At 38.1% G+C, this 24532-nt stretch overlaps 1 protein-coding gene across 1 annotated transcript in view; it reads right to left on the bottom strand.

The window, feature by feature from the left end:
- The window catches only part of LOC110379964 (pregnancy zone protein), a 34337-nt gene extending 18914 nt beyond the window's left edge, over nucleotides 1-15423 (bottom strand). Inside the window, exons 1-10 of the mRNA XM_064038139.1 lie at nucleotides 14895-15423; nucleotides 10595-10767; nucleotides 10271-10343; nucleotides 9757-9919; nucleotides 2951-3121; nucleotides 2560-2675; nucleotides 2095-2290; nucleotides 1554-1679; nucleotides 556-753; nucleotides 20-199 (exon numbers count right to left, since the gene is read on the bottom strand). Of these exons, the coding sequence (XP_063894209.1) occupies nucleotides 20-199; nucleotides 556-753; nucleotides 1554-1679; nucleotides 2095-2290; nucleotides 2560-2675; nucleotides 2951-3121; nucleotides 9757-9919; nucleotides 10271-10343; nucleotides 10595-10767; nucleotides 14895-14977 (1479 nt within the window). The 5' untranslated portion in view covers nucleotides 14978-15423. The remainder of the gene's footprint in view (nucleotides 1-19; nucleotides 200-555; nucleotides 754-1553; nucleotides 1680-2094; nucleotides 2291-2559; nucleotides 2676-2950; nucleotides 3122-9756; nucleotides 9920-10270; nucleotides 10344-10594; nucleotides 10768-14894) is intronic.
- Between the last annotated feature and the right edge of the window lie 9109 nt (nucleotides 15424-24532).

The raw sequence follows: 24532 nt of genomic DNA, 5'->3' as shown, positions 1-24532 counted from the left end.
ATTATTCGAAGCAACTTACCACAAAATGCACAGTATACGGCTTTGAAGTACTGTTAGTATGCAGATACAGAGGTACAAAAGTCCTCGCTTGCCGGGACTCCGCCTTCAGAGGTCCGAGCGCCGCGTGCACTGATGACGAGTGACGAACTGGTAGAGTGAGGGGGACTGCTGATATTGTAGTGTCGTTTGATAGTTGGGCCTGTGGAGAAGTTTAAAATGAGGTTAACATTTAACTTAGGCGTTAATAAAGATTAAAAGAGAAAACTCTAAGATACTCTAGATAAAAATTTCCACAGGAAAAAACCTTACAATGAAGTATGTAACAGTTTGCAGAGAAACAAATATACTCGATTTTACAAACATAATGTAGTGCCTCGTTTAAACGAATTTTGATGGGATTCTTAAGTATATAGGTATTTTACTTCACAATAGGCAAAGTAAAAAGTTAAAATTCCTCTGATGTTCTCCTATGCCTATCATACATTTTTCAAAATTGTCTTCGTAATTATGTATTGCTACTCTTGCTAATTCCATTGAAACTTCTTAAATACCAACCTCAAACTTATACAAAGGCGCCGCATCATCCCCTGCAGCGAACAGCAGCCTGGCAACACCACTAGCATCAGTGGCGCCCTCAGCACACATAGTGTTGCCATCCTTGGTTTGTGTCGTATCACCCAGATGTGTGGGGTAGCGACATACTCGGACCATCTCGTTTGGAGCTGGTTTGTCGTCCCACCGAGTGGCTTTAACCTGCGACAAAATACTTAGATATAGCAGTTTTTATTTACTTATCGTCGTCTTAGGTCTTAGAGTATTCTTGCTGAAATAAGTTTTATTGTATTTCTAGGTAGAAAATATTACAGAGCACAACACACACCTTTAAATGTACCACCTGAAATAGGTTACTAGGAAACTAGGTTTTCTCTCTAAGCGATGCCTTAGAGAGAAAACGTCATATAACTTCATTAATACCTACTCAGATGGTTTTCATATAAATACAGAATCCCACATCGTGTACCTAATTCACTTTGTAGCTACATACAAAGATAAGGAATGGCAATAAAAAGAGTGATGAACTTGTTGTATGAAAAACAAAAAAGCATTATTTTTAATGACCCTCTGTTAATAAATGTGCCTCAAATGATTCTCAAGAACCTGAATCATTCCTATTGTTACTGATGATTCATTTGAGCGTAGGTATTTAACTTTTAATTATCAGCAGCAGATTTGGAATATTTTGGGATTTTTATTGCCTTCAGGTACTCCATATATTTAAAAAATGATGTAAGTATTCATTTATAAGAAGAGATGCTCCAAAGACTTCCTAAGCTAAAAGCCACTTATCGAGCTCATCGTCATCCTCCTAGCCTTATCCCAATTGTACTTAGTGTCGGCGCAGCATATTTTCTTCTTTGTCTTCTCAGTCTTTTCAAGCTATGACACTAATTTATAGGTCATAACTCATAACGCTTTTGGACATTTCTATTGCTGAAATTGCTTATGCTACTACCTACATACCATGATTTAGGAATGACATCAATGTAACCTACCTTCAATTTGTACGGCAACCCAGGAGCTATGACCGCTCGATGTTTCGTGAGGAACTCCAAAGTTATAGCCTTGTCCACCACTTGTGACACCACTGTTGTATTCTGCCAAATCCTGGTGCCTTCCTCCTGATAACAATATATTTCAAGTTTTACTACATTATTTGAATTTTAAACTGCTAATGACTGGTAGAGGCCGCAAAAACTTTTGCCAAGGCCTTCAATGTAAAATTTCAGTTTGAAAAAACTTGTTACTGGGGTTTTCCACCGAAATTAAATTATATACAATTGTAATACATAATGACATCATTATGTATGTAGTTGCACACATTTTGACGGTAAATAGAAGGCTATTATTAAATCTTTGCAAAAAAATCACTTGGCATCTTGTTGCAGCAGAACATATTCTTAAATTCTATCCAAATTAAAAACTTTGGACCTTTAGACCATCAGAGGTTTCACCATCTTTCCTCCACAGGGAAAGCCAAATATCACCTACGTATGTAGCAATATCCTTGATCCACAATATAACCCTAAACCTTACCTGAAAAGAGAAGTCAGCAACCACAACATCAGGAGGATCGGTGCCATCCAAGCCCACACGTTTGGCAGCTGCCGCATGTCTGTGACAGGCCTTAGGAGCTCGCAGCTGCACGGCAGTACGTATGCCGCCGCTGCCGCCGCCCGCGCCGCGGAGGCGGATGACCAGCATGCCTTCTACTGCTTCCGACCAGGGGTATCTGTTCATATCGTTAATTAGAATTAAATAATACTGTGTTATGGTACTATGCAGTTCTAACAGTCATACTTCTTTAGACCTTAATTGGTGTGATTGGCCAGAAAAAAAAACCTCACAATTCAATTTTGTTCACATATTAAAATTCTGAGAAGCGATCCTAAATAATTGCCAGATTCAACAAGCACGTTTTCAGTCAGTTCAATCGTCAGGAATGTTGATGATGAGTTCGGTGGCAAACAGACGTGACTTTATAAAGACAAGAATATTTACCTGACACAAACAGTCCACACGAGTCGCTCACTGGTTCGCAACACTTTAGGTGCATGTCGGACACTCAGCTGGAAGGGAGGCAGCTCGTAGTTACCAACCCAAAATACTGATGAACCCTGGAAATAAAAAACAAGTACATAACAAGGCGGCTGGTTGAAGCTGTTTGTGATCAAGAGGGTAGCTATAACCCTGGATAAAGAAAAAGGATAAGCAAAATTTGCCAGCCTGTAGTCGATAGCAATGAGGAGGAATTTTTTAACCAGCTGCAAAAATAATATGATATCGGCAAATGAATCTATATTGAAACATAATGCATCAATCTTTCAATTGATCCCGGTTTTGGACATATCTTGCAACAAAATTACCAAAACCTTCTACTCTTATATCATACCTGAGAGCCATCTCCAAGCCTAGCCCTCAGAGTCCACTTCCCCGAAGGCACGAGGTCATCCAGCTGGTACTGCAGCTGAGCGAGCCCGAGCCGAGTGCGCACGCGCTGCCACTGCGTCACGCGCGACCCTTCCCACGCGCCGCGAGGACCTTCCAGCCATATCTCTTCTATCTGGAAGAGGAAATATTGGTATTAGGTAGGTGTAGTGCCAAGAAAATTCAGTCAAAAGTAAAGTATTTTTTTTTATGATTTACAAATTATGTGATTGACAAACTTTTTTGTTGTAACTAGTTATTGAGTAAGTGCTGTGGCTTCCTGTAATTGGGGGAACATGGCAATCAGTTCCTTTGTATTTTATATTTATGTAATTTAAGTGATCTGTGTATATTCTGTTGGAAATCCAAATCCAAATAAATAAAAATAAAAGTATGTAGCTATTGACAATCACAATGTCAAATGTTTATGTTACTCTTGCCTTTGTCAGTTTCTGGATGAGTGACCATACATCTGTTTATAAAGACAGTTTGCTAGTGATATCTGGAACACGTGTGCGTATGATTCACCCACAAATTAGATTACAATATTTTCCATAGGAATCAATCGTAGAAAATAAATCTTCAAAATGTATTGCTTTTAATTCTTCTAAACTCACAACTCCATAGATAATGTACTTACACCCACTAGATCTCCGAGGCCATTGTTTAGTGATTTATAAGTGCTAAGATAACACACCTCACCACATACCTACATATAAGATAAAAGCACGAACAAACATCAAAACAAACCATAAAATACATGTTCAATCAACCTTGACCAACGAATGGACTTTTAACAAGATGATCACGACTTCACGCATTTAAATCAATAAAACGAAGTTTAACCATTTAACTGTTAATCCTTAACCCAGTGACCCTGATAAGCTTTATTATAAACTTAAATCATCTTCTGCCTAGCCTTTTCCCAAGTATGTTAGGACCAGCTTCCAGTCTTAACGGATGCAGCTACGTACTACTGTTTTACAAAGAGCGATTGCCTGACCTCAACAACCCAGTTTCCCGGGCAACCCAATACCCCTAGGTGAGACTGGTTGTCAGACTTACTGGCTTCTGACCAGCCGTAACGACTGGCAGGGATGTTCAATGACAGCCGCGACCTACAGTTTAAATCGTGCCCTCCGAAACACAGTCATTAGTGTCCAAGATATACTTAGAAAGTACACCCAAACTTAGAAAAGTTGCAATAGTACTTGGATGACCTGGAATCGATCACACACTAATACTGGAGAAGTTGGTTCTTTACCCACTAGGCCACCACGACTTAACGACAATAAACTTAAATCAATATTGAAAAAACAGTTAAGAGACAATGTTAAAGATTTCGCATGCCTAATTGAAGAAGAAAGTGGTTAAGCCAGTTTGTTAAAACGTGTTTTTTTGAAGTCCGTGGGTGGTCTTTGGGATATTATAACTTTCTTTCAATGTTTGTTTTTAAAGGTTTACATTTACAAATTAAGCTTTTTAAAAGTGTGTACTTTTGCGAGACTTTGTAAGGGATATTTTTGGTATACAATGCTAAGTGAGTCCTGGTTTCAATTCTCGATTTGGACACGAATTATTACATTGTTGATGGGGGAACCACCGATTTAGATGAGGATTTAAAAATCTGGTGGGAGTGTTTCAGCAGTGTTCACAGTTATGACGAGAGGTTGCACTTTTAATTGTTACAGAGAAAATAACAATGAAAGGTGTAACCTTTACAATAGGCTAATGTTATTCTTACAGATCGTTTCTCATCACAAAGCAGGTGCAATTTTACAATAAAATTCAGTCCTGTAAACGCACGCAAAGAAATCATAGCTGCACCTGCGTCTTTGTGTTATTCTCTATAGAGTGTATAGAGTGTATAACAAGCCCAAATGTATCGCATTGTTGTGCAGTTGTTATGCAAATCTGTGTATACCTAGTACCTACATGTTTAGGCACGCTTTGTGATGGCTACTGCTTATATGTGTGTGTTCCTGTTGCATCGGTTTTTGGTTGTTTTGGCTTTTGAGAGCGATCTTCTGCTTCCTATAACTTGATGACTTATATCATTACTATCATCTCGTATCAATGAGTCGTATACTTATGCCTTAAAATCTTAATCTAATAACATTCGATGTAATAAGAAAACATAACCCTTCTTGGAATGTGTATATGTAAACTACGCCCATTTAACGATAGAAGAAAGATCTCTTACTGCCTAACCTACTACTTTTGTGGTAGGTTTTAGGCATATGTATGTCGTAAAGTCGGCACATTTTAAAGCACGCTCCTAAAGCAAGTAGGTGGTTAGAATTTCATTTGCCCACAAAATAGTACTTCATCTAAATAACTGACCTGCTCAAACTAGCGGGCTTCACCCAATCAATCAATATGATCGTTTTTGCGTACACAAAAATAAATAAATGAGGATCAATATCACTATAGCCATTGATATCTATGTTATTGTGTCAACCAGTCTCATCTCGATTTGTAACTGTAAAACGATAGGTAGTCGATCAGACACAATGTGTAGTGTCGTTTTGTTCATTTTTTTATATCGATGATTTTACAGTTTGGCCTGAATGAATGATTGGTGACTGCTATTGTTCCGGAGTAGGTCGGAAGTTGATATAATGGAAGGAGGATCGAGTTTGGTTGCTGCTGATCATGATATCGTTACGGTAGGTTTGCGGAAATATATCTTATATTACGCGAAGATAGTGCTACACTAGCTTTCAGCAGTAAAAGAATTTTCAAATCGCTTCAATGGATCGAAGCCTGGTTCAAACAATATTTATTATGGATCACAGTAGATGCCTAAATTCAAAGATGCACAATTATAACTCTTGCCAATACACTTGCTTATTACTGACCTTTTCGACATAGCCACATTTACCCCTAATTTCACCAGTACTTGATACATATATCCTTTTGTCTCAACTTTTTTTAGGCAAAAGTTAGTGACGAAGGTTTGAGTATCAAAACATTTGGTAAGCTTTTTGTTTTACAGTAAGGCTACATTCCAGTCTAGCCGGATGCAGCTGCAATACCATAGTGCAACAGTTTATTTGGCAACTAAATATATTCTATCTTCTAACAGACTACAGTCTAGTATCTACCAAAGAGTTTGTAAATAAAAGTAAACAAACTCTTTAGATGGTCCATTGATCCAAGAGATTGTTGACCGGTATCAACTGTGAATCTAATACAATCACCAACAAGAATGCAAAAGAGCATTGTTCGTATTTATGAATGGGTAGTTAACTATGTGTATCTCTACGTAGATTATAATTAGGACTTGATACTATGTTTGATATTTTGGCGACTCAAGTAACTGGGTTTGATAGGCAGTCCCTCCATGTAAAATACTGGTAGGTACCCAGCTGCATCCGGTTAGACTTGAAGCCGATACCAACATAATTAGAAAAAGGCTACGCAGATAATGAACACGTTAGATTGTTGTTTTTTTATAGTATTTCAAAAGAAAAGATCGACATATCATAAATATACTGGGCCTTTTCAACTTTTTATCAGTGTCAAACTTTCATAAACCTTTTTGCCGCCCGTTCCTTGGATGTTACAATTTAAACACGATTGCCAAATTGCAGTTAAGTTTAATAGGTACAAGTTCTACTGAAACCTGACACTAATAAATAAGACAACTCTCTAGTTCGACAATTAGCATAGAAATAGTTTATATCTAGTTCTGAGCTTTAATTATTTCCAAATAACATTAGTTGCTAAGATAAATGGGACTGCTAAGGTTTGGATTTTCAACACCCTGAATAAAATTTCGCAAACAGAGTTAAGTAAAACTACAAACGATAACTAGTAGGAACATGAACTTAAGTAGGTGTCACAGACCTGCCTTACGTAAATCAGGAAGTTATTAAAACAGTCGTAGCTATTTCAAACCTATTCAAATAGATTCATTTATCATTGGTTTATTTGATACAACAATTCAATCTTCGGGCACCCTTTTTCTAGTAAAGACTTTCCCCATGGCCAATTGGTCAGTATTATATCCATCACTATGCATGAGAAATGTAGTAACGTTTTGAATGCCTGGCCTAGCACCCCATTATCGTTCAACCTGACCAAACATAAAAAATACCTACTTAAAAAATACAGTTATCTCTTTAAAACTTTACACAAAAAACTGCACACATCCGACATGTCATTTTAAACAGAACAAACATTGGGTGGGCAAAAATTCTGCGCTCTCAGCAAATATATCACAACAGTTGTTCCACTGACATACTTTCCAAACTTGTTTGCACGACCCCACACTCCAAGTGTGCCTTATAATTACGTTTTTGAACGAATATTTTAATTAACGTGTCAGTCTTTGCTTTCTTTTAAGTTTGTGGTAGTATTTGAGTGATAGATGAATGCCCCTCATTCATGACATGGTTATTCCAGTTTGTCATATAAAATCATAATCATATGCCAAGCCTTTTCCCAACTATGTTGGAGTTGGCTTCGGATCTAACCGATGCTGAGTTGAGTACCAGTGCGCCACATGGAGTGACCTCCTCAATCCTGTTATCTGGAATACGCGACGCTCCTTGGTAAGACAGGTTGTCGGAGTAGAGGCAGATGCAACCGGTTTGACTGGAAGACTTAGTTGGGAAAATGCTAAGGATGATTGTTGCAGGATAACTATGACAATCTGAGGCATAGAACAGCTCAGCAGAAAGTACCTAGATTTTGAGAAAATATAGTTGAGGCGGATATACTGTGTAGAGATTTTCCAATTTTGGAAGTACCTACTACACCTCTTAAGGTAACGAAAAGGAAAAAAATACCTCAAGCATTTCTATAAGGAGATTCACAAGAAACCTCCCTTTTAACACAAATCCATATTAGCGATGTACGTAAATACCACTAACACACTTACTTGGAACTTGTTTGTTCTCCCTATATATAGAAATGCAGGATTTCTCCTCAGCCCATAAAGAATACTATATAATTTATACTTTTAATGTAATTTTCACTTCTCGTTGTTAACGCAGTAAGTGCTTGGCCATCAACTTTCTATGGTAATAATGTTTTCACTGATAATGGAATAAGTTGTAATAATAATAATTTACTGGTAGCCTGTGGTTTTGACTTTATTTATCTAAAATTGAAAGAAAAAGTTGTACGTTTCAGTTTTTTATTAATTAAACCTTTATGCTCGAGAAAAAGATAAATGAATTGTATTTCATAATCCATGTTTTTGAATTACTTTGCAGCTGTGAAGTTGGCTAGCTAGGTAGGGATAGTTAAAATAAAGGAACCAAACATGGCTATCCATGCACGAGGCGTCAAAAGCTAACTTCAGAGTGACAAACTTGTTTGAAAAGAACTGTCTTTCTGTACTTAAGTAGCATATTCATTGAGGTATTAGACATTGGGACACCTACATTTTCATATCTAGATTACTTATTTAAACTACGTATTCCAATATCAATTATTCATAAGTTCATATCTGTAGTGTTTCTCATAAATTCTCATTTTAGTAAGCGGCTTGGAACCTAGGAGTCAGAATAAACTGCTAGTGTTTATGTATTCAGAACCTGTTTCTAGTTGAGATATAGATAGACTGTTAGAGACGAGTGCACTAGGGACGGTGAAATGGTGACTACACTTCTTGGAAATGAAAATAGAAAGGGCTTGGTTCTCGCTAATCTTTTTGTCATCATGAGACATTGCGTGAGTCGCTGCGCAGAAACCATTTCTGGGTAGGTTATGGAGTTTTTGTGACAACTTATAATATCTAGTTTAATCTATACCTAGAGATATTGAGATCATTCTCTCTCTGGACCTCTTAATTCACTTTGCTTTATATCTAAAATGGAATCTAAAAATGACTTAGATCCAGCCTAAACTGCATAGTCAGTCACACCTCTGTTAATCTCTTGTTCATGTCCGTATCCACACTATTTCCTACATTATGTCACTTCAAACAACGCACATAGGAAATAAAAAAAAAGCAAGAGGATGTGACATTGTCCAAACTTTATAGAAATGGACCGTTAAAATTGGTTTAACAATACATTATGCAGATGTAAGGCCAAAGAGACCTTGCTGACGGTCGGCCCTGAATGCGATCATCATTGTGAGAACGGGTTCCATGGAACTACGGGGATTGAAACTCATCCTTATATTCATAGTTTTGGAGTGCAATTTCCCTTGTATTATTTGTTAGTTCTGTTGCTTTGCAATTCTATACGTTCCTGGTCTTGCTCGTCTTCTTTACTTCATAGTTTATTAAAATAAGTGGGTCTGTATAGTTGGTGGAGCAATTTTTATGTAAAAACGTGTGACTAAAAGAAGGAAAATTCGTTAGTATTTTACATTGTTGTTTACCCAAAGGTTATCGCGAAGATTAATCTTTTTAAAAACACCATGTTAAGTATAGCTACAGTTTTCGCAAAGCTCAATGGCTGTTTGCAACCAAATTCGTCACACGAGCATTCGTCATTGAGCAAATGCTCAAGTGGCTAATACATACCTTTCTTATCCACACCTCCGGCTCCAGCTGATACTTAAAATTCTCTGATTGGTTTCTCTGCAGAATACAAAAAGTCTGGCGGGAACCTTCTTTGTCAAGTATTAAATTAAAAGCACCCTCTGAGAGCGGCTCCAACAACACTCAGGTTTTCCGTCACTTTGTCCAAGACACGTTCAGTTGGCGAATCGTCCATGTTGGTGGCTATCTAAGAACTTCTTATAAGAAACTCAGCACGCCGCAGCGGGTCCCAGCTCTGGCTTCTACACCTGGGTGTGAGTACTCACCACGCCATGCGAAGGCGCCAGGTCCTGCCTGAGCGCGAGCACGCGCATGCGCACGAGTTCCCCCGGCTTGTAGCGCGCGCGCTCAGTGGACAGCACCACCACGCGCCCGCTCGATATACGCAGCGGCACCCGGCGCTCCCATACGCACTGGGCTTCTGGATACCTGGTGAAAAAGCAAATTATAGTTAAATAGTATACTTATATATACTTCGTTATACTTCGACATAAGAAGAGCTCGTAGCAAAGTCAAGCCGCGCGGAATGATCGAGACTGGAAACCGACGCCAACATAGTTGGAAAGAGGCTAGGCAGATGAGTACCTATACCTGTTTCTAGCCAGACTTTTTGATAGCGGAAAATTCATTGCGCATAATCACAGTTGGGAAGCTGCGCTATCCCCCTGACAAAGGCTATATTTTATCCAGATACGGTAGTTGTTTCCGACAAATAGCAAGAGTGCCATAAATGAAGAGAAAGTATTAAAAATAAAAATATATTATCCTTAGTATTCTTACCGGACAGTGACGAGTAAATCGGCTTTGGAGTTCGGCAGCAGAGGTGCATTGATGTCCAGACACCCGCCATCACCTGCAAAAAAAATACCTTTAATTCTCTTCTACCAGTAAGTACTGATAAATGATAACGATTGAATTTTGTAATTATATTTTGAATGTTGTATTGTGTTAATTTTTATTTAAATTCAACTTTAAACGGATATGTTCTCTTTTACATTACACAAAGTACAAAAGAAATACGCCTAGGCTAGGTTTGAATCATATGAATTCCCACCTATCAAAAAAAAAAAAAACATCCCATCAACATCAAAACCTTCAACATACCTGCACCCAGTTCTCTAGAAGCGAATATCGTCTGCCGATCCTCAGTGAGGAGTGAGAGCATCAGATGAGCTGGTCCGTCGGTATAGAACCTGGAGACACAGGCGCGGTTCATACTGCCTGCTGTCAGCACCCCTGGCGCTAGGAAAAGGTGGTTCTTGTCCGTGCAGGGGTTGCTGGTGGAGAAAAGAATTGCATCAGGCTTTGTGTAGTGTAGATTTAGACCAAAAATAAGGAACTAGGCCTAGAACAGGATCAGTCTTTTGTAGTATTTTAGCATCTTTCCTTATTGTTTAATTGTTCTCTCTTAAAGATAAGTATTTGATAGGTGAGGATAAAATAAGCATTCACGCGTTGAGTTTAAACTTCAAATCTTTCATCGTTTAGTCAAAGATTGGTGCTCAATAATTTGAGAAATTGAGATCAGGATTTTCGTCATTTTTTTCGTGCGAGATGAGGTAACAAACGTCTTAAAGGTTCTTGACAGACAATTCTAACTGTAGACAAATTCTAAACCAAAGAAGAACAAAATATCTTTGCATTACAAGATACATCAATGACGATTTCCATAACTTTTGCAATGGACTGTGTTGTAACTGTTGTTCACAATATTCTACGTATCTATTGTTTTGATTACTAGAGCCAGGAATTTGAAATTACCTGTACAGACCTAATATCAAAATACTATCTCTAATTAAGAAGATCAACAGAGCAGATATGTACATATCTGCAATATTGGAATTGGCTATAAGTAAACAAACACATACATTATTCAAAATCTAAATTGATTCCCATAACATCTTATCACATTCCATTAAGTTTTTATAAAGCCCATCATATTTGATGGCAGCCACGTCTCAATAACATACAGGGTACAATAATTATACCATAGAACAAAAAAATGATGAGATCAATTGAATAGCCGTTTCCTTGTAATGGCGGACATAAAAATGAAGGCCCAATCGACCTTGAATTTCTAACAATAAATATGTACTGTGATGGGTTAATAGTAGCATGTTATTGTATGTTAACGATTTTCATTTTTCCTTTGATGTTTGTGTGATCATTTCAATTTAAATAAATCATCTTTGTCGGGGTCTGCTTCCAGTTTAAATGGATATCACTATCCATTATGTTATGTAGTATGTATTACTACTACACTGGTACTCAACAGCATTCATATCAATCCGGGGTAGCCCGATACTCCTTGGTAAGACTGGTGGTCTGATTCCTGGCTTCTGGCTACCGAATGATTTTTGAAGACGTGCCTTCCAAAACGCGGGGGAACTCATTAAGGCGTAGAAGTCCATCCAGGACCCATAGATCACCCATCCAGGATCCACCGATCACGTCAAGTATTGTTTTACCTTTGAGCGATTGACTTGTGGAACGAGCCACAAGCTCCTCTTTGTAATTAAAAGAAAATGGTGGTGTGGTGGAAATGCATCCTTATAATTACTTGCGAAAGTTAGACGGCTTGTAACGTTTACGTTTTCGTAATTAGATTGAAGGTATTCACCATGGTGGTGATTAGTGCTTTATACAGTCTAGTAGTTTAACAGTTTCCAAAAAAAAATTAAAAGAAGTATTTATAGCAAATAAACTTAATACCTAACTTGCATAGACAACTCATATTTTCAAATCGGCTCACTGTAAAAGCGGAATAAAGATCAACTTTTTAACACAACTTAGTTTAAAAACACACTTATGTAGCTTTATCGCGATGACCGTCTGATTAATTAAATATACTTAGTACTTCCAACTGCTTACCTCTTTATAAGAAGCCGTTATAATGGTTCGGGTTTCAACTAAGAGCATCTGCACACTGGAGACTAAACAGTTGGCCGACAGTTGACCCGATAGTTGCCAAAAAAGTAAATCTTGATTCCAATCAAAGTTTTCAATCAGTCTGATACCGGCTAAATACCTGATCTTTGTTATGTGCGTACTACCATTCATCTTCATACTGATTTATGAAACCAAACAAACTCATCATCATCATCATCATCCTCCGAGCCTTTTCCCAACTGTTGGGGTCGGCTTCCAGTCTAACCGGATTCAGCTGAGTACCGGTGCTTTACAAGAAGCGATTGCCTATCTGACCTCCTCAACCCAGTTACCCGGGAAGCCAAACAAACTATCGGCCGACTAAAAGTTTGCAGTGTGTACCCCTAACTGCAGTATGAATGCACTCATTAACTGGTTCTAAGAAGTGCATGTGGTTGTTATTAAAACAAGCTGCTTAGGGCTGGATGTAGACTTTAGTGCTTTGACTGATGTAGATTAAAATAGCCATACCTAAGTTAATTTAGTCTGCGGGGGTTTGAATTTATTTGAATTTAGTGTTGGTTATGTGGATGAGATTTTTACTCTGTTCCTGTAGGAACACAAGTTGTCCTGTTTGTAAACAAGAAACTCAGCAAGTAACAATCCGTTTTGTTTACGAATGGTAACTTTTTGAAGTTAGTATGTAAAGAAATTAATGTTCGTAAGCGAAATGATCGTTTCTTGTAAGCGATTAGAGAATATCGTGTGGATTGGCTTTATTTTTCGGAGCAGGCAGAAGTTTAGTCTTCTTTAGAAGAAGTAATGAGGTCTGAGGGTACTGTTTTCATCACCATCTCAGCCATAGGACTTCCACTGCTGAACATATGCCTCCCCCTTGGATCTCCACAGATACCTGTTGGAGGCGACCTGCATCCAGCCTCTTCCGGCGACCTTTATAAGGTCATCTGTCCACCTTGTTGGTAGACGTTCTGCTACAGTTAACGTTAGAATTAAGTGCAATTTTACTCAAAGACATGGTTCTTTTTTGCGTTTCGGAAATACATATTAGTTACATTTACTTGCTTTTATGGAGTGAGTCGTAAGTTTAATGACCTAACAAGCCTGACAGCATGCTAATTGTAACCGACTGCTACTGAGTAGCATTCGGGGACATCGACTTTGCTACATCAACTAATTGTGATCAATCCCTCCTTGATTGAAAAGCGCGGACCAAGTGGTTAAATTGGACTTAATAATTCGACTTTGACTTTGAAATTCATTAAACTTGAATGAAGGCCAATAACCGTTAATAAAGTCTTCTTCTTCTTGCCACGTTACCAAGTCATTTGGAATGGACGCAATATGTACTTTTCTTCCAATTCTCTCTATCAGACGTTTCTTTTAAATAATAATGTATTGGATAGGTAGATAAGATCGGTCCAAAGAACTTTGCGTTACTGTTGCCGAACCTATCGAGTTCTCATAAAACAAAGCCAGTACTAACAAAACAAAATACGCATATCTTCTAGTTGTCGTCTCTATAAGGCAGAATGTACGTGCGGATAACCTATCAACTGTCATTGATGCAGTTGTATTTTAATTGAACAATAATAAATCCAAAGTAATATGTATTACGCATGCGATCTTGAAGAAAAGCGGTTTAATTGTAACAATGTTACTCATGCCTTTGATTTGAGAATGTTGCAAAGCTTAGGTCCAATTGGAATCAAATCTTCTACGTTCGAATATCATTCATCACCATCAGTCTTTTTACTGTCCCACAGGGCCTGGGCACAGGCTTTCTTCTCATCATCATTTCCCAAATATGTTGTGGGTCGACTTCCCGACTACCTGGATGCAGCAGAGAACCAGTGTTTTACAAGGAGCGACTGCCTATAAGACCTCCTTAAAACAATTACCCGAGCAACCCCATACCCCTAGGTAAGACTGGTTGTCAGATTTACTGGCTTCAGACAACCCACAACGACTGCCAAAGATGTTCAAATAACAGGCTTTCTTCTGATGAAGAGAAGAAATGAGCGTTATCACCACGCTTTCTCAAACCGGATTGGTGATTTAGACTTCCATTGTCGTTTTCATTCACCGTCAGTCATTGACAGCTATGATAACCTTAAGGCTACTACACTACTTAAGTGTCGGTGGCATGGCGAAGTGTTTATGTCGAGAAACTATGCTATGACTACAAAATGCCGGTTCCTACTGCCGCCAGTGCTGTGTAAGTAGCAGCTAATTCGTGTTAGCTAGGCCACCTATCTTTAAGGATAGAAAGTGGTTTAAGTTTAGGACATATAATAGCTTTTCATTTTGAGAGGCAAGTGCATCAATTAATATCCGTCGGGGTAAGTATGATCTAATCTTTAACTAGATTGGGTTAAGACTCATCGTAGATCTATACGAACTTCAATAGGAAAATGAACTTTATAAACAAAATTTCCGAACTACCCTTCAGAAATGTTGTTTTACAAAAAAATGGGATTATGACACAGCATGCTAAAATGTATGATTTGTAACTTACCCTATAATATTTCCGATTTTCTTAGTAGTAATATTCTGGGCGGTCACCATGCCCAGTAGCAGGCAAAACCACAACATTTTCATAGTTTAAAATCCTCGATATCACAACACTATAGTTCTGGTACATTAATATGATAGCAATTTCATTGTTAATAGTCTTTTGTTATTGTTTGGGCGAGTTCCGATCTTTTGTTGACCGTTTTTCAGTGTTAGAAGTAGTCTTAGATTGTTTGCAAAGAAGCAAATAATAAACTCTTAGTCATCACCATCATGCTTTCTTCGTTCTTCAATTAAGTCCCATGCTTAATTAATAGCTGAATTAATTTCAATGTACCCACACTGATCTAATTTTCACATATAATAGAACACTTAGCAACAATTTCGGGAATTCCGATTAAGTTTATTTTTAACCTAGAGATAATTTATTTAAAGCTGTTTTATTGATAAACAACAGTAATTAGTTTATCTCGATCGGCGCCATCTTGTTTTCCCGCGATACGTCCGTCGAGACGCGCGCGCGCAACAGACTAGACGCTACACGCATGCGCGAAAGGTCGGCGCGCATCGCGAAAAAGAGAGAAGCGTACAACATTTTTGCGTTTTTCAATTGATTGGTAAAAAGTGAAAATATCTGCAGTACATATTCTCTGGTGCTTGAGAATATGGAATGTACTTTTTACATATTTTTCAGTTGAATGTGTATGAATGTAGGTATTTGTAGCAGATAATAGTCATTGGTATCCTTGGGAGTAGTATTAATTTGATTGAATCTTAAAAAAAATGTATTTCATTTGGCTGTCATTTTCCTAAATTAGAAGTTGTAAATTAAATAGTGTTTCTAATTACTATTACACCAAAAAATGCACCAAAATGAGATAAAGGGCTTGAACGAGCTAATCTCAGAAACTACTTAAAAAGTTACCCACATAAGTTATTGGCTACTTTTTATTCGAAGTAGATATACAGTTCCCACGGGAAGCGGGTGAAACCACTAACCGTTCTTTCTATGCAAAAAACATTAATTGACTTCAAATTTAATTTTTTATAAGTTTAACATAATCTCCAAATAGTGCCGCACCCCTGGCTAGGTTAATAGGTCGATCGTCGACCGGCACAATGAATTGTAAGCGTCCGATTGTTTAGCGGCTAGTCACCGGCAGTATTCAACCGACGGAATGTGTAGCGGGCCCGATTCTCTTAATTTTACTTAAGCAACGTACGATTCACATTCGACTGCGATCCAATCCCGAGTCGATTACTATTGAAGCGTATGTGGCATTCAATAATGAATCATTTTTTCTGCAAATGATTTACGATTGCAATATGATTGTAGAGCAAAGTACCGTATAGACCAAAATCACCAAATTAGCAGACTAATAGCAAACACATCGAATGTCGTTGGAATACGATTGGTCTTATATTAGTAGCAGAATGCCCGATATGGTTAAAACGGCTATTGCGATCATATTGCGATTCGATTTCTATTCGATTTTGACATTATTAACTTAGGAGAATCGGGCCCCTGTTTACATTTCAGATAATTTGACTATCAATAGACGAGTTACGTACAAGATTGGTATGTAAGATGCTGGCTATTTGTGGTTGGGTATGGTCGATTTTTTTGTCCTTTATTGCAAGTTCTACGTAGTGACTATCGTTAGGTACTCTCGTCACTAAGTTTAATCAGTATGTACCGATGTATGGATGAAGTGGGTATGGACAGAGTTATTTTTGTTCTCACAATTTAGTGATTGTTTTTAGGGGTAAAAAATTGCCCTATGCTACTGTCATAAAGGACCCTATTACCTATATTTGATCCATGGATACTTCAAGAGACAGTGACTCAGTTAAGAAAATGTATAAAAATATTGCAAACAAAGGTATTATTTTATGAACTAGGTACCTACGTTATCCATTTGTGTGTGAAAACTGCATGAAAATCTCTTCAGTACATACATAGGTACCTAGTTGCTATGTAAATCGTGAACTAAAGATTTAAGAAATTACAGCAGCTGTAATTTAGGATATTAATATTTCTTGTAGATACATAGATTTATTTTCTTATATGTTATATCTAGGTACTAATTTGATGTACTCAAGTATGTGCTTACTGCAATATTGTTTAACTAGACAGAGTATGCAATATTAGACTGTTTGCAATAGTATGCAAATATTATTATTGACTTCGTGACGCGCTTGTTAATGTGATTTCACTAATATTAGATCTACTACTCTCACTTACACTTTCAATCCTTGTCCTTATAAAGTCTAAGTATCGTTTTGTAATGATTCAGGTCCATTTGATTGATAGTTGCTTTATAATTTACGCAATTTCTTTGATTAGTTTAGTTGGTCTTTTTTTCAAGGTTTGTAATTATTATTTCATAATACTTTAAAAACAACAACAAAAAATATTTAGGCCAGACCAATACCAGCTACTTATAATATTTTTCCTGCTTAGCCTCGAGGGTAGCAAGCGTAATGCTAATGATGTTGTAGTTTTAATAATGCGCCATCTATCTTCCACCTTAGTTATTAAAATCAGCGTAAGCTTCTAGCGGTCCATTGTAGCTGGATTGAAACAGTTCCGCAACCTTCTCGTAGATGGCGCTAACACAAATAATTCTTTTTAATTTTTAGTCACCCTATAAAATTCAAAAATATCTTTTCCCCCTCTTTTTAATTAGGGTTTTGTTTATCGTAGAGTTTCACTTCATCATCATCATCATCAGCCTATCGCAGTCCACTGCTGGACATTTAAGCCTTTCCAAGTGCACGCTGCTGAGATCGATTTGACTGAGTTTGACTTAATGCCCAGAAATTATAATTATAATATAACAATTATTAGTATATTTTTGTTGGTAAGGCTAAGTATCTGTAAAGATTAAATTAGCTGTGTTTTTCATATAAATAAATAAAATAATTTCTTATTTGCATTGCGAGCTAAGGGACACCTCTGTTGTACCTAAATGTTTTTCTGAATAGATATTAAAGTGTCACCATCATTTCTAGATGCATCTAGATGGACCTACAGAGAAAAAATATGCGATGGTAGTTGTCATAAAAGTCGTTTAAATAACGAAAAAGGTTAGGCACTCAAAATCCTCGTTAGCAATAACCGAGATTCACATTTAAAACTCGATTAAAAAGTTTCAACGATCATGGACACGCGCCATTATATTTGGGCATTATTGGCTTTTCAAAATGGCCGCCGCGGATTTGCAGTTAAAGGGAATTAACTCCCGCGGTAGATCGCTTTTATTTTCTTTATTAGAAATTGTTATTTTCGTATGTTTGTTTCGAGTTAGTATTGCTAATTGGATATTTTTGCAGTTTTTTTCGCCTAGTTAAAGTTAAAGGCCTTCTTAACATATCCAGCTCAATTTCTAAACAGGAGAAAATGATACCTAGTCATATTGATATTTCTTTCAAGTTTTAATTATCAAAGGTCAATAAATTAAATTACATAAGCTTATGTTTTCTTACGGTAAGACATTCAACGCTAGATTTCTACTGAAGTTAGGAGAATACCTATGGGCTTTGAGAGATACGGAGAGGGTGGCAAGATGGGGTACTTAAGCTTTAAAGGTCAATAATATAAAAAAATACATATTGAAACAATCATATTTATTTTTTAATTAACAAAAAATTATTATTATTCTAATATTTGGTGTCATTAGGAACTTTTGGCAACACATTTAAGAGAAAAAAATAAAAATAAAAAAAAGGTATTTTGCCCCGTCTTGCCCCATGGTGCTGGTAAGATGGGGTACCCCCCTGAGGTAAGATGGGGTAATGAGAATTCTTCACAGAGAAAGATGATTATTTGACTTGGCAGAACTCGCAGATATGGATGGCTTCGTCATCATCATCATCTATTCCTGCGCAGCTAATATGAGCCCACCTTCCACATAGTGAGCATGATATCCACCCTTCAATGGAAACGGAATATACTTCCTCACAATACATACACGGCGTGTCCCCCTCTTCTTCACTTTCATCTTCAGATGATGAGACTCTTCGCTGTTTTGCTGTTTTCGCTGATCGGTTATTCTTCTTAGATTTTTTATTTTGAGCTTTTGTAGTAGTTTTCTTCTGTTTTTTTAATTCATCTTTTCTCTTTTTTGCTTCTATTTTCTCTATTTTTTTCTGTTCAGCCTCTTTTTTTTTCTGGGCGATGACTTCTAATTCTTGTTTGTAGGGAGACGACGTGATAATTGCTGTTTTCCCACGCTTTTTAGCAACACGAAAGGATTTTTTAGTAAGCGGAAGTGGAAAGAGTTCTTTTGGAGAACTCAAAACAAAGCTACTGTCGCTTTTACCGCATCTGGGCACTTTAGCTGGTTGTGATGTCTCTGGTTCCTGACAAACAGGGTTTTCAGCTAGTTCTAGTGACTGCGTCTGCTCGTTGGATTGATTTTGTTCTGCTTGTGATGTATTCGGTTGGTCTTTAGTTTGATGCGGTGCCGATTCCTGATAAACTATCCTGGGACTCCAGTGGGAACACCCTGGCAAAGAATCATCAATTACGTCTCTGCTAAAAGTCGCAGAATTATCAGCTGTTTGTACAGCTACGGTGTCTGAAGTTTGGACGCTAGTGATATTGCTTGTATCTTGAAATACTTCTCGGTTTGTGGAAATTTGACTTTCATTTAATTGGATCTCGGTTGTCAAAGAAGGGGCAAAATCGGTTTCGGAAAATACGTTTGGATTATAGGGCCAAATCCCACATTTACGAAATCCATTTACTGCGGTAGACATAGTGGCTGCTTGAACAAAAGCATTTCCAAATATTTCAGCGACTTGGCGGATTGTAACGACTAGTCCAGGGTTAGAGCGCAGCCAGGCTGTAACGGCTTGTTCATAATAAACGCTCAATGGTCGCATGAACGCAACATCTGCTACTTGTAAACGGTGTGTCGTGTGTGGAGGAAAACACAAGATTATAACACCATGAGCTCTAGCTTCATTGATCAGGTCGATATTCTGAGTATGGGTGCTGTGCCCATCCAGCAAAAGAAGCACGGGTCTCTCTTTAGATGCTCCACTGAAAATCACAAATCTCTTAAACCATTGAAGGAACAGCTCGGAAGTAATCCAGCCCGAATCACTACATGTGCCCCAAGCACCAGCTTGTGAATTTACCATCAGCTCTGGATTATTCCTTTTTCTAGGAAATATAAGCATAGGTGGCATGTAATTTCCAGCTGCACTGAAGCATATTTCGACCGTTACCGTCTGTCCTCGTTCTGCTGAAACTATGGCCCCAACTTGTTTCCGTCCTCTTTTAGCGATTATCTTTGAATTTGTCTTTGGGACAACAGAAACCCCCGTCTCATCACAGTTATATATACGGTCAGGAGTTAGTTGGTGCTCATCGTATACGTTGCCGAGGAAATTGAAGAATTTTTCGACTGCAACTTTGTTAAAACCAGATGCTCTGGCAGCAGAAGTATTTTCAGGCTTTCTAATCGAAAGCTCTGGGTGTCGTTTTAGGAAGCCATTTATCCACTCTCTACCAGCTTCTTTTTTCTCATCGTTGAATGGATTAGGCTTATTATTTTTAATTGCTAACTGGTATACTAATGTCTTTACATCTTTAACCGTAAGTCCATATAACCTCTCTTCCATTTCTAGTAAATAGGCACAAAGCTCCTTCTCTTCAGATAAAGAAAAAACAGGCTGCCTAGGACCCAATGGTACTTTAATTGGTATGGATAAGGGTAAGTTTTCTTTAGATGTCTCATTTAATAGTGGTCGAGCAGCCTTAACTTTTCTCTCCAGTGTCGTCTGTGGCACATTAAATTGTTTCGCTGCTTTATAATATCCCATTTTTCCATCCAAAACCGCTTGAACAGCTTCTCGCATGGACTCTTCGGACCACGACCCTCTGTCAGTCGTGCGTTTGTAGTCACGAACCATTCTAAAAAGGTAAACTATAATAAGCTAACAAAAAACATACTATTTTTTACGGAAAACAAACAAAAATAAAATTATTCTCATTGGGGGCAAGATGGGGTACCCCGTTGCCCCATCTTGCCTGCAGAGCTATTTTGTAAAAAAAATAACGAATAAGAGCCCCCGCAGACCACAGACTTTTTATCGGCCGATAGTTTGATCGGGCTCTTAATCAGTACGCAGATGTAAGCAAGTGCGCACACTATGACGATTTGGTATCGGCCAATAAAAAAGTTTGATGGGCTTCCCGATTCCATTCAAACTAAACTGTCGGCAAACTATCGGCCGACCGTATAATCAGTATTGGCTCCCTACCACACGCGCACACATGACGAGCCGATAGTTCAGTTCGCTCCGAGCTTTGACAGCGAATGGTCGGTCGCGCGTGTTTTGTAAAATGGCGTCGCCCAATTCTCAGTCACTTATTTCGGAATCTTCGATCGTAACTTTGATCGAGGAAGTCGAAAAACGCCCTGCACTTTATAAGAAAAACATAAAAGAGTACTCTGACGTAAATGTGAAGAAAAAACTGTGGGAGGAAGTTTGTGAAGCTGTTGTTCCTGATTGGAATGAGCTTTTTAATTTTCCTTCTCCGGTGTAAGAGAGCAATAATAACATTTCTATGCAATGTTTTACTAATTTTCATTGTGCGGTGCGACCACTCTTTTTACTAGTTAGTTAGAAACTAGCAAATAGTCGGCAGACTGTTGGATAGTTTGCGCACTCATCACCGACTAAACTGTTTAGTTGGCTCGGTGTGCGCACTAGCAGGCCAACCCGACTAAACTATCGGCCGATAAAAAGTCTGTGGTCTGCGGGGGCTCTAAAATAAACAGCTGACAATCTTAAGAAAACACAATGCTTACCTTATTATAGGTTAGTTTAAGCGTCAATCACAGCAACACCTCACCAGCTAACGTTATTTAACAAACAACAGTCACGTGTCAAACCTAAACAAAATATGATATACATCATCATCATCCTCCTGCCCTTATCCCAATTTTATTTGGGGTCGGCGCAGCATGTTTTCTTCTTCCATACACTTCTATCTGCCGTCATCTCACAAGTAACATTCTTTCTTACCATATCTACTTTCACACAATCCATCCATCGTTTCTTTGGTCTTCCTCTTCCACTATATCCGTCCACGTTCATACTCATTACCTTTCTCACAACATGACTCTCATTCCTCCGCATCACATGCCCATACCACGACAGCCGGTTTCCACGCAGTTTTTCTGATACCGGCGCTACTTTCAAACTTCCTCTTATATACTCATTCCTCACTCTATCCATTCGCGTAACTCCACACATACCTCTTAACATTCTCATCTCTGCTGCATGCAATTGTCTTTCATTCGTCGCTTTTGTGGGCCAGCACTCTGATCCATACAAGACAGCAGGCCTGACCATACTCTTGTAAATTTTCCCCTTAAGTTTAAGGGGAATACGAGGGTCACAAGTTGTTCCCGTATACAAAATATGATATACAATTAGCAGTAAAACACTTTTTTTGTTTTTTTTTCGACACTGCGTACTTGTGAACCGCGAAACGCCGGTCAACTGACAAGTGTCATGGCGACGCGTCGAACGATGAATGAACGAACGTGATTGGTCCATTTGAACTGTGAATTTCGCTGGGTACCCCGTCTTACCCGCTACCCCGTCTTACCTCCTTGTCCCCTACCCTCCGACCTTTTGAGCTAACCTGTAACTACCAATATAAACTACTAGCTTATTCTCTACCTATTTATGTGAATATTTCAAGAGACAACGTGCACCAACAGAGGATTTTAATTTAAAGGAAATTACATCAGTATACAGCCTTAACTGTACCTACATTCAATGCAGTGCTATCACATTACATTGATAAACAAATGAAATGCAAATGAATTAAACAAAAGAGCGAGCAGACTCGTAACAACGGCTAGTGTTGTAAAATAAAGCCAAGTGAAAACTGGACAATAATAATTAATTTTTATTTCGGCGCCGACGACTGGGTGGCCAGCATTCAACGCTTGGAGTGTTGCCAGGTGGGGAATTCCGACTGAATTTTTAATTGTGGCAACATTTTAGCGATTGAGTTCGCGCGTGTTTGCGATGCTTAATTTATTTTCGCGGAATTCTTTTGTCTTTTGTTGTTTTTTTAATTGTGTAGGTTGATCGTTTGATGTTGGTAATGAAATCGGTTTTAATTGAGACACAGATTTTAAATGGGTACAATTTGAACGAAGGAAACGGTACCTTGTTCACTTTAATTGAATCATTTATTTGCGGAATTTCTTCGTTTTTCTTCATTTTATTTATGCAGCTATAATACTCAAAGAAAACAACGTACTTTAACTGTTCGTTCAAAAACTTATAATGATGCACCCATGGAACTGGACATAAAAACAATGGGCCGATATGCACACCACCGATACTTCTGCAATCAACTTCTAAAAGTATCATTTGTAAAAAATAGCACCCTGATACAGCCCAGGGAGCAGCAATATATTACGTAACAATTCTACCAAACAGCACCAAAAAGAACCATGTAAGTACGCCCCTATCAACTGCGACCTCATTGAACCAGGCCTCCATGGTCGCAAGTAATACAGTTACCTGAACTCCCGCCTTTAATTGCACATCGTTAATTCTCACTCGTATGTTTAATTTAATTAACCGATTTACTGTGTTTTTGTGTTTGTTTGTTTGATGCTGTTTTTTTTGGGATTCTCTTTGTTTGGGTTTTTGGATTGCATTTTTATTTGCTGTTAAGTTTACTTGATGGTGTTTTTTGAAATGAGCTGAAGGTAAACTAAAAGTTGGTTTTAGGTGTTGAGGGCAACCAGAAGAAACATGCTAAGATATACTCCTTACTACTGAGCTATTTCGAAAAAACTCTCAGTGTTAGATAGCCCGTGTATTGAGGGAGACTATGGGCTATTTTTTTACTTATTTACATGAAATGTGGAAGAAATCTAGTCCAAAATATCCAAGTACCTAGCAATATTCTGAAGAACTGTAAACTGTAGGTACACCTTACCCAATTCTAAACACACCAATGAACAACTCAATATATTTCAATAAAACTCGGAACAGCCCATAATCCATAGCCGTTGGAGGTCAGCTATTCGATTTTCCAGCTACTCGAGTCATATAGCCGAGCGAGCATTTACAATCGGTTGCAATATGCACCTTGCACACGGAAACGAAAATGCGAAACAATTTCCTAGAGCGAACCCGTTTGAGCGGCAAATGGCGGATTTTCCATAAAATCGGGGACCGAACTTGGTTGGTACCTAGTTTTGTCAGCGAATACTTTATTGATTCCTTTACTTTTACCTATGTCCACGTGGAATGGTATTGTAGTATTTTATTGATGCCCTGGTCTTTTGATGATAAGTTCTTGAGGCTGCTCGTATAGGAAACAGGTAGTTGAGCTGTTTCAACCACGTTCCAGGAGGACCACTTGCCGCAACTGAGTAAAATTAAGCGCAAACCTTTCTCAGACTCAGGATTATCCGCAACCATGTAAATCGGTTCAGCAGTTTTGACGTGGGAGCGTGACAGAAAGAGTTATTTCCGCATTTATAATCAGGGAGGTTACTATTAAATAGGTAGCGATGTAAGTCTCTACTAGCCCCTATTTTCTTAAGTTAACACGTAATCTACATGATCTATATAAATAAAAATGAA

This window comes from Helicoverpa armigera, chromosome 15 (genome assembly GCF_030705265.1).
Source record: "Helicoverpa armigera isolate CAAS_96S chromosome 15, ASM3070526v1, whole genome shotgun sequence".
Classification (NCBI taxonomy): domain Eukaryota; kingdom Metazoa; phylum Arthropoda; class Insecta; order Lepidoptera; family Noctuidae; genus Helicoverpa; species Helicoverpa armigera.
This window is presented reverse-complemented; position numbering and strand designations above follow the sequence as displayed.